This window comes from Mercenaria mercenaria, unplaced genomic scaffold, assembly GCF_021730395.1.
Source record: "Mercenaria mercenaria strain notata unplaced genomic scaffold, MADL_Memer_1 contig_1150, whole genome shotgun sequence".
Classification (NCBI taxonomy): Eukaryota; Metazoa; Mollusca; class Bivalvia; order Venerida; family Veneridae; genus Mercenaria; species Mercenaria mercenaria.
Window position 1 is genome coordinate 17,605 of NW_026459129.1, and position 11,392 is coordinate 28,996.

The window sequence follows — 11,392 nt, forward strand, 5'->3', positions numbered from 1 at the left end:
CATTTATGCCGCCAGATTGACTTGGAAAATCAGTGAAGGTACATATTGACTGAATTTATGACAAATTATCTCCCTTTATTTTTATGTAGGTGAGTATACCTAGCAGCTTCTAATGAGATTGGTTTGAAACGTTATTTTTTTCTTCCATGGTAAGAAATAGTCATGTTAGATAACTCTTGATTGAACGTTTATCGATATGAATACTTTTCTAAAATATTGTTGTAAAAGCTTGTACTCTGTATCTTCTGCATGCATATACCAATGCATCATTACCTCCCCTGATTTTAATAAAAATGGATTTATCTCAGTAAGTATTGATAGGGCTCATTTGAACTTTCATTATTGTCATTAGTTGGACTGAGACAATCAGCGTAGATAACTATGGACTGATTTATGTCAAATTTCCTCCCTTTGTTTCAAATCAAAATGGATGTATCTCAGTAACTAATGAAGACACTGATTTGAAATGCCATTTATGCCATCAGATTGACTCGGACAATCAGGGTAGATAACTTTTGACTGAATTTATGAAAAATTACCTCCCTTTATTTTATGTAAATGAATATACCTCAGCAGCATCTAATGAGATTGGTTTTAAATGTTATTGAAGTCCTCCGGCGTAAGAAATAGTCATGCTAGTACAAAAATGCAGCATTTGACTTCATATGGAGATTGGCCCTGACTAGTATGTACACCAGAGGTCAAAGGGACAGTTACAAGAAAATATTTATCCTGATTATATTTAATGTGTATGCCAATGTGATCTATGTCAAAACTTGATCTTACCATTACGAACAATGGTACTCAGATGGGCGATATAGGGCCACCATGGCCCTCTTGTTAGCCTATCTGATTTTTTGAAAGAAAAAGGTGAGTTATTGTCATCACTTGATCGGCGTCGGCGTTAGCGTTGGCGTTGCCTGGTTAAGTTTTATGTTTAGGTCAACTTTTCTCCTAAACTATCAAAGCTTTTGCTTTAAAACTTGAAACACCATCAATAGCTGACTCTGTTCAGCTAGAAACATAACTCCATCCTGCTTTTTTCAAGAATTATGGCCCCTTTGGGGCTTAGAAAATATCAGATTTCTTGGTAAAGGTTTATGTTTAGGTCAACTTTTATCCTGAACTATCAAAGCTATTGCTTTGAAACTTGCAACACTTGTTCAGCATCAAAAGCTGACTCTGTGCAACAAGAAACATAACTCCATCCTGATTTTTTGCAAGAATTATGGCCTCTTTTGGACTTAGAAAATCAGAAATTCCTGGTAAAATTTTGTGTTTAAGTCAGCTTTTCTCCTAAACTGTCCAAGCTATTGCTTTAAAACTTACAATACTTGTTCACAACCAAAAGCTGACTCTCTACAGCAAGAAACATAACTCCATCCTGCTTTTTGCAAGAATTATGGCCCCTTTTGGACTTAGAAAATATCAGACTTTTTGGTAAAGTTTTATGTTTAGGTCAACTTTTCTCCTTTACGGTCGAAGCTATTGGTTTAAAACTTGGAGCGGTTACTCGCCATTAAAGGCTAACTCTGTACAACAAGTATCATAACTCTACATGGCTTTTTACAGGAATTATGGCTATTTATGGACTTAGAAAATCATGGTAGGACAATATACAGAGACAAAAAAAAATCAGATAAGTATCTGCACCCGCAAGGCGGTGCTCTTGTTCTAACCTATGATCAGTTTTTATTTTTTGTATAATACCAAAGTAAACTAAATTGTAAGTCTCGCGACATATATGATATAAAACAGTTAGAAATAAAATACAATTTATATAATCATTCTAGATCTACGACCGTAAAAGGTCTAAACATTGAACCGTCTTTTCTTCGTTTTATTCTCTATGCCCATCTTAACAAAGTCATAAATGCGCAAATGGAAGAATAAAAGGACTTGGAAAATAGTTGTTTTATGGAGGTAACAAAATCCTTTCCTTTAATATAATGAGCATCCCCGGAAACTTCAAACAAATTGTTGCTTTATTAAGAAAACATGATACGAGTGTATCAATAGTGTAATAAATGCCTAATTTCAAAACCCTAAAAATGAGCCGCGCCATACGAAAACCAACATAGTGGTTTTGCGACCAGCATGGATCCAGACCAGCCTGCGCATCCGCGCAGTCTGGTCAGGATCCATGCTGTTCGCTTTTAAAGCCTATTGCTAATTAGAGAAACTGTTGGCGAACACTATGTTGGTTTTCTCATGGCGCGGCTCAAATGTATTTCTGAACGGAGTAACACGAACGCTATTTACAAAAAGTGAAATCTAAAAATGACAAAACGTTTGCAGGATATTAAATTACATCTAAAATGGCGTCGTGTGAGAAATTCTTTCAAAATTGGACAAAAATGTTCAAAATATCTGGCGGATGCGCAGGTTGGTCTGGATCCATGCTGGTCGCAAAGTCACTATGTTGGTTTTCTCATGGCGCGGCTCATATTGCTGTTGATCACAATAGGTAGCAGGCAGTCTAAGTGCCGTTAGAAGTCTGCGGTATTACATTTTTGCCTGGTCTTTTGGTATCATGGAGTCTATTAAATGTTTCTGTTTTCAGCTTGTTCCAGGGGGGAGTGAAAAGTTTGAAAATTTCATTGCCTCATAGTACCCTTTATTCATTTTGTTGATTTCTTAAAGATATATTTTCTTGTGATCAAAATATCTATTTCTACAATCTAAATGAGCAATACCATGAGAAAACCAATATAATGCATTTGCGATTAGCATTGATCCAGACCACCCTGCGCCTCCGCGCAGTCTGGTCAGGATCCACGCTGTTCGTTTTGAAAGCCTATTGCAATAAGAGAAACCGTTAGCGAACAACATGGATCCTGATCAGACTGCGCGGATTCGCAGGCTGGTCTGGCTGGGTCCATGCTGGTCGCAAACGCACTATGTTGGTTTTGTCATAGCGTGGCTCAAATGTGAACAGAGAGAATATTTTGATTTCCAATCTAGAAGTAGAACACACAAATACGCTTTGCTCCTCGTTTACATTTGTCTGCTAATGATTTTTTCCTCATACTTACATGTTTCATATATAGTTTGAAATAATACGTGTTAAAAATATTTAGCGGAGCATATCATTAATGTAAGTTTCACATAATGATACGACGAGATACCTAACATCTAAAAGTCATATATAGCTATTCATCCGTACAAGTATGAAATGTAAATTGCATTTTGTATAGTATAGACTGTGTAAAATTTGAATTTTACACTTGTTAAGGTCTATTACAGAAGAATAAAACACAAACAAATTGTAATGTAATCCTGTTATTACACTTAAATATAAAAGTGCATCCAACTGGAATTTTACACAAGTCTGGATAGAACGGTCCCGAGAAGTTCGCTGAAATCGGAATTCACTGTAAATACATTTTGCTTTAAATCATAACACATTTTTCGTTTAGATTCTTTTTTTCTTCTCATATAACACAGTAGCTATTGCTTACAAGTACAAATGCATATTACAGGTTTACCTATAACGTATTTATTTTTCTTTGCTTTTACTTTGTTAAAATAATTCTGCTTGATTCCTTGAAACGATACAGTTTTAGCTCGTACCTTCGTTTATAGGTCGATTGTGAAGCATATTATACAACTTATAAATCACTCTCGACACGTCGTTCCTGGTGAAATCTATCGTCACAAGGGTATGAAGGAAGGGGGCTACTGAAACGATTTTTCACGTCTTAGTATGACGCCGCCGGGGATCGAACCCACGATTTTCCGCACCCGAAGCGGACCTTCTACCGCTAGGCTATCGAAACTTGTATCTGATAATGCGGTTATTCAGTTACGGTAGCAACAAACAGAATCAGAATCTTACATATTAAAGTGCCAGAATTGATCCCTTCCGGCTAAGCAGATTGGCAAACGAATCAATGGCGTCTAAATGAAAACTTACGGTATTGCTGACATTACAAGGTTATTTACAACCTTGTTAAAGTAACTCTAAAGGTAAAGCTAAGTATATCTCATGGAGCCTGACTTACGACACCCCAAATGTGATAAATGCTGTTTTTTCTTCTACATAGAATAAAAATGGAGTGCATCTTTCAATAAGTTATCATTAGGAATCATTGCAAGAGCTTGTAATAATTTACTTTATTTTTGTTTTGATTTCGTATATTTGTCTACGTATTTTTTCCCCTTATACTTACATGGACTAAAATAATTTATGTTGAAAACTTCAGCCTGATACCGTTTGGTGGAGTATATCATTAATGTTTGACACAATTATGAAACATATCAGAAAAAAAATCGAAAAGTTGAATAACAATGCGAAACATATTATGCATCCGTTTTAAAGCTTCAAAACATGAAATGAGCCGCACCATGAGAAAACCAACATAGTGCATTTGCTACCAGCATGGATCTAGACCAGCCTGCGCATCAGCGCAATCTGGTCAGGATCCTTGCTGTTCGCTTTCAAAGCCTATTGCAATTAGAGAAACTGTTAGCGAACAGCATGGATCCTGACCAGACTGCGCGGATACACAGGCCGGTCTGGATCCATGCTGGTCGCAAATGCACTACGCTGGTTTTCTCAAGGTGCGGCTCATATATAAAACGTAACTTATGACTTTTACATATTTAAGAAACTTGCCTTTGGTAACTTTTACGCTGCTAAATTTCTAAAATAGGCCGGTCCATAATTCAGTTTAGGCAGTTCCACTTATTATTCAACGGGATGTTCACTTAAAATCTACTGACTGAATAGCGAACAGTGCAGACCATTAGGCTGATTTTGGTCTGCACTGGTCGCAAAGGCAGAATCACTTGTCGACAGCAGACTAAAGGGTATTATCCGTCTTAATTGCCCGTGAATATTGTCTTTCCCGGCTGTAGTTTCGGTATTTTAGCTGAGTTACCAGCACACATACAACTCTACCTGTGCGCAGTTACTGAACCGTTTAGGAAAGTAAACTTGTAAGATTCACTTCGTAAAAATACAAACTTCAAGTAGGCAACGACCCAATCTTTATTTAAATGACACACTTGTTTAGGTTTATTACAATAACTGATAGAATAGATTCAAACCATGTTGAAATTTATCAAATATACTACTGGTAATAAAGAAAATTTAAATTCAGTGTGTGTGTGAATCTACAGCTGTATGTTTAGGGCATGCATTTATTTTTTCTTAAGATTAAATTATCTCAAGGGCACGACATCTTATCTCGAGCGCTTGACATCTTATCTCGAGTGCACGATATCTTATCTCGAGCGCACATCTTATTTTTAGCGCATGACATCCTATCTCGAGCGCTCGACATCTTATCTCGTGCGAACGACAACTAATCTCGAGCTCTAGACATCTTATCTCATTAGTACGACATATTATCTCGAGCGCTCGACATCTTATTTCGTGTACACACCATCTTATCTCGTGCGCAAAACATCTTATCTCATTTGCTCGACATCTTATTTACTGCGCACAACATCTTATTTCGAGCGTTCAACATCTTGTCCAGTGCGCACTTCATTTTATCTCGAGCGCACAACATCTTTTCTCTTGCGCACAACATTTTATCTCGAACGCTCAACATCTTATCTCGTGCGAATGACATCTTATCTCGAGCCCAAAACATCTTATCTCGAGCGCACCACATCCTATATCGAGCGCACGACATCTTATCTCGTGCAAACGACATCTTATCTCATGCGAACGACATCTTACCTCGAGCGCTTGACACCTTTATCTCATGCGCATGACATGTTATCTCGAGCGCTCGACATCTTATCTCATGCGCACGATATGTTATCTCGTGCGCACAACATCTTATCTCGAGCGCTCGACATTTTATCTCGTGCGCACAACATCTTATCTCGAGCGTTCGACGACATCTTGTCTCGTGCGCTCAACATCTTATCTCGTGCGCATGACATCTTATCTCAGGCACACGACATCTTATCTGTATATATATGGGCCCTTTTGTGCATTTAGGTCCTCAGTAAAAACGTACGGACAAGGTCCCGCCTTATCAGATGTCATTTAAATTTCGGCTTTTAACCTTTAGCCTGCTGGCCAGTGCAGACCAAGATCAGCCTGCTGCACATTCGCGCAGGCCGATCATTGTCTGCTGTCTGCACTGTTCGCTAATTAGTCACATACGCGGATCCAGAGGGGGTGGGGAAGGGGTCCGCGGGTCAGGACCCCCCCCCCCCACACACACCACCACACCCTTGAAATCCAAAGAAAAAAAGAAAAGAGAAGAAGGAAAGAAAATGGTTTTTCGAAAAGTGTATGTGGCTGCTGCTACATACGACCGCGACGTAATTCATATTTATGTTAATTATCTTTTACCTGAATTTAACAGGTGAGCTCATAAAAACGTGAAAATAAGGGATATATTGCATATATAATTGCAGTGGAAAAGGTGTTCTTAAATGCTCCAAAAATGCACCAAAATGCAGGAAATGAAGCGCTGAATTAAAAAAAAAATCCAGGAAGGGGGGGGGGGGGGGGGGGGGGGGGGAAGGGGGCATGCCCCCGGAATCCCCTAGCTGGTCGACTTCTTTTCTACTTCAGCCTGTTCAGCAAAACTTTTTTGGCAATCCTGTATTTGTAAACGGCTAGCATCCACATAAACACACGTCAAATTAGTTAGTGTATAGAGACAAATGTTTGTCATAGTGCCATTGTCGGACCCCCTCTGAGAAAATTGGCTGGATTCGCGCATGAGTCAGTAAGTTTTTATTTAACACTCCTTGAAATGATAAATGGTATTGTCCAAATTGAACTGTAGACAAGTCCATTTTAGAAATTTAGCAGGCTAAAGGTCAAAACTAATTTTCACTTTTGATTTCAGGATTGGATTTAAAGATCAAAGAGATGGCACGGCAGTGGAGATTAGTGTCTTTAAAAAGTTCACTGAATATTCGAAGATGGAAATCATCATCTTTGATTGCAGCAATTTCTATTATTCTGTTGTTCTCGACGAGTATATATAGAATTGCTGACAGTGTTCTCGACCGAATAGCATATCCTTACAATATGTACCAAGGCTATCCATTATCCATTTACGACAATCCCTATAACATTATCACAAACAATACATGTTTGGATAATTCGAGAATCAACATGATAGTCGTTATTCATTCTAAAGTAACAAATTTTGTGAAACGTGCATCAATAAGACAATCATGGGCCAATAAACATCTGCTATCCGGGTACGGCGTGAAAGTTGTTTTCGTCTTGGGTCTGCCTTACAATAACGATATACAAGCTCTTGTCCATCAAGAGTCTTTGTACTATAACGATATTATACAGGGAACAGTATATGATTCATACCAAAATATAACTCACAAAGCTGTTTTGTGGATGAGATGGGTGAAGGAATATTGTCCAAACGCGCCTTACGTTCTCAAACTTGATGATGACGTTTTTGTCAACGTGTTTTCGTTATACAACCATATTTTACTAAACTATAAGCATACCTCAATGAAAATGTGGTGTGAAGTTAAGGATGCTGGAAAACAGGCAATTTCAAGACTGAGAGGGAAAAAGTGGAGAGTTGCTAGTCATGAGTTGGTAGGTTTAAAATACTACCTGCTAACATTTTGTCGAGGATATTTTGTGATATTATCACAAGATAGTATTGCGCCGATGTACGAAACAGCAAAACGGACACCGTTCTTTTGGATGGATGACTATTATGTGTTTGGAATTTTAGCAAATGCTACAGGAGTGAAACATTCTTCTCTATCACATTTCCTTAGCGACGAAAATAAAGCTTTTCTATGTTTTAAATCGAGAACACAGTTATGTCCATTACTAGGCGCTTTGCTTGAATCGTCAGATTCAGATTCTATGAAGACACTTTGGAAACAGGCAATTACCCATGTAAATAATGATTTTAGCTTAGATTGATACTTCACACACTTGTTCCCCGAGAATGTATGATATACAGTGCGCAGGTTCCTTCAATCCATTTCATATTTTTATAAAGTTGTGCCTCTTTTTCGACTTAAGTTTTGTATGTAAGCTGGTAATTCAGTAACCTTTAAATTTCGCACACCTATAAACTTTCAGCGCCGTAGCCACACTGAGGCAATTTGAGAAGCCGAAAATATATCTCACACTGATGAAAACTTGAGTTATAAAAGTTAAAAAAAAGTATATCAGGTGAGGCAGAAATCCTAGCTGTATGCAAGAATTCTCAAGGAAAAATTCTGCTCTTTGGATAGATAGGAAGAGAATTGGTAGATGAAATTTCTCCCAGAGAAATGTCAGTTTATTCACGGAAGCACCGACACGAGAAACATATAGTTAAAGATCGTTCATTGTCATGTGTAACTTTCGGGAGGCTTTTTCTCCATGGCATTAATTACGTTAAGCCGCATGGGACATTTACCACACGTGCAATATAGGACAGCTTGAACACGTTCACTGAAAAGGTGATGAGGTTGGATACTACTTGAAACAAAAAGCCTGAAAAACGATGCTACGTTACCTGTGTAGGACCTTTGATGTCATACTTTAGCTCATAGAAATCAACCGAGGTTACCTCATCGAACCTGTTTATAGGGGTGCGTTTGTGTGTTTGTGAGTCTAAAGCGGTGCCCTTCTGTGTTCTTGTATCTTACTTGTCCGTTTTTCTATGTTAGTTGCGCTATTGTGGTTTACGTTCAAATGTAACTGTGACTAAGGAACGTAGCATTCCGTTTGTATATTCATCCTTGTTCTAATTTCCCCTTCTATTTCCTCCCCTAACCCCCATCCCCTTTTTTACCCCTAACCACTTTCTCCCCCTCTTTCTATATTTGGCATACATTTATATCTACTTGTTAGATTTTTGAAGCAACCCGTCTGTAATATTTTTCCATCACGGCTTCTTTTTTTTTGTTGTGGGCCTTCTTTGTAAATACGTGGCTCTGAGGCTATGTTTTTGGTGCTCTGTGCTTCCGAGAAATCTACCCTTACCTATTTACTTTGGTACTGGTACAAAATCCAGGAATAACTGCCCGCCCTTACATAACTGAAATACTGTTGTAAAAAGGCGTACCCAAAACAAGAAATATATTTGGTCTTCATACATGACCCACCGAACGAGTTACCCTCCTCTGGGTTAGGCGTAAATGTGGGTGATATATCGTGCAGCAATGCCATATTGGCTGACGATATCTCACTTGTTGTATCTTCACCAAAACAATTACAAGTAATGCTTAATTGTTGGTTCAAGACTGGAGGTTTAAGTTTGAAATAAATCTCCAGAAGTCTTGCACAATGGCCTTCTCAAATAGAAGGTATACACAGTCTGTCCAAGTTACATACAATCACGCTTATTTAACACAAGCACATAAAGCAACTTTGTTGATTCGCCTTTGGGTTGGGTGTTACCATCTGGAAGATAATTCGCATAGTGTTTTTTTGCTAAGTATACAACCCTAGAGTTAGATAATATGTGAAAGTATTGTATCGCCGGTAGCTTTTTTATTTGCGATATCATCCTGTTTATATGCCTACCCATAGATACACTTCTTGGACAGATAAGACGTTCTTACACAATCTGACAGCATTTGGTATACAACCAGATTTTCACATCAAAATTTATCTAACCTTTAGCAATGATCATTTGCTTCTGAATAAAAATACTCAACATGCTTAAAATGAAGCCTGTTATTGGTGATAATATAGAACAGTACCCATAGCGAGTGGAATAAATCATACCGCATTTAGAAAAAGTATCAGAATATCATTTATTGTTGAAGAGTAAATACAAGATCAGAAACACATTTATTTACATGAGTTTATGGTAAATTTAGTAACGTGTCTAACAATTTTATTCGGTGTTTGTATGTTGTGTATTAAGGTATATATAGCAAATAATGTTACCCTTCCTCCACCCCCGTCATCCATCCAAATAAAAGAAAAAAAAAGTATTGTCGATATTGAGTTTGTTCTATGTCAGGATATTTTACTTGTTATTGTATAAAGATGATTTCCTAAAATAAAACAAAAGTAGATAATAGTAAATGATAATCATGAACAAGATTAACGTTTGTCCATACAGTTTCTTAAACAAATACAAAATTGTACGGATTTAATACTCAGTAACGCTTAAATGAAGAAAATAAATATCCTTATAACAAAAATTTACTGCACGTACACACGTAAGACGGTAATAAAATAATTAGCCATATGCAATTTTACGCATGTGTCGGCAAAGATGACAATGAAATACAATGTCCAGCAGTTATAGAATAAAACAAACCAAAAATGTTGGTGTTGCACACGAATAAAGGGCATAACCTAAACATTTGTGTTGCTTATATACACTCATGGGCTTTAATAACCATTCATCCGTATATGGCATTTATTTCATTGTTGTGACTTGTATTCAAATTTTTCAGTTGTATCCATTAAATCTGATCTAAACTGGTGGTTTGTTTTGTGATACTTGAAGCGTAACCGTTATCACCTGTGCATGTGTATCTCGTGCTGTAGTTCACGTCATACAAAAGGTGTAGTGAAAGAAGCTTTATTGAAATTATATGCCCACTATGGCAAAACGTAATTTGATTTATCCCATACATATTATACAACGCTACTGTTGTATATGAAATATAGGCGGGTACAAGTCTGCTTTGCGGTTGGCTATTTACGGATTATCGTGGCCTAAAATGCAAATAGTTTGTCTGCATAGAAATATATGCAATAACTGGTATGTAAAGTAGAGAAATAATAGATCTACGTGATTAAAGAACCTTTTCATGATTAAATTCAAATGTAAGAATATCTGAAGATTCAGAATTGTTCTCTGTCCAAAACCTGTATTACAATTTATTTAGAATTTCAATATACTCTATCACAGTATCTACTAAAATAAGGTTAGATCTAGTAATAATATATAAACTATATCAGACTGAGTGAGTTATTTAGCAATGTTTGTTATCTGTAACTCGGATCAAGTTAACATGCACAATGCGGAAGTATAAATTTACCTCCACATATATCCGGTATGTTTGATTCATAAACAAAATTTTAACTCTCGATTTCTATTAGTCATTAATGCTTTATAACCAGTTGTTAAAATATCATGGATATAATATCAAAGGAAATAATTTTATTATTCATTTCGGCAATTATTCTCAGTCGTATATATTCGACACATAGCAAAACATCTAATGTCAGATATGTTGATAAATTTAGTAATGATCACGGGTGTAGCAGTGGTTATTATGGCGTTCAGTGTTATGCTAAAGAACTGAAGATAGTGGGAGAAGGATTATCTGTCCTAAGTAAAATATCTGGCGATTTTCACAAACTAGAGGACTTAGAAATATCAGGAAATGAAGATGCGTTCATAGTTTCATACGGTTTGCTCGTACCATTTTATAACCTGAAGACATTACGGATCTACAACTGCAGCGTGGT

At 37.0% G+C, this 11,392-nt stretch overlaps 1 protein-coding gene across 1 annotated transcript; it reads left to right on the forward strand.

Moving 5' to 3' along the window:
* Positions 1-3,190: 3,190 nt before the first annotated feature.
* LOC128551487 (UDP-GalNAc:beta-1,3-N-acetylgalactosaminyltransferase 1-like) lies at positions 3,191-10,368 on the forward strand. Its single transcript, XM_053532360.1, has 2 exons — positions 3,191-3,376; positions 6,825-10,368. The coding sequence occupies exon 2, from the start codon at positions 6,848-6,850 to the stop codon at positions 7,883-7,885; it is 1,038 nt and encodes a 345-aa protein (XP_053388335.1). The 5' UTR covers positions 3,191-3,376; positions 6,825-6,847; the 3' UTR covers positions 7,886-10,368.
* The last annotated feature ends 1,024 nt before the right edge of the window (positions 10,369-11,392 follow it).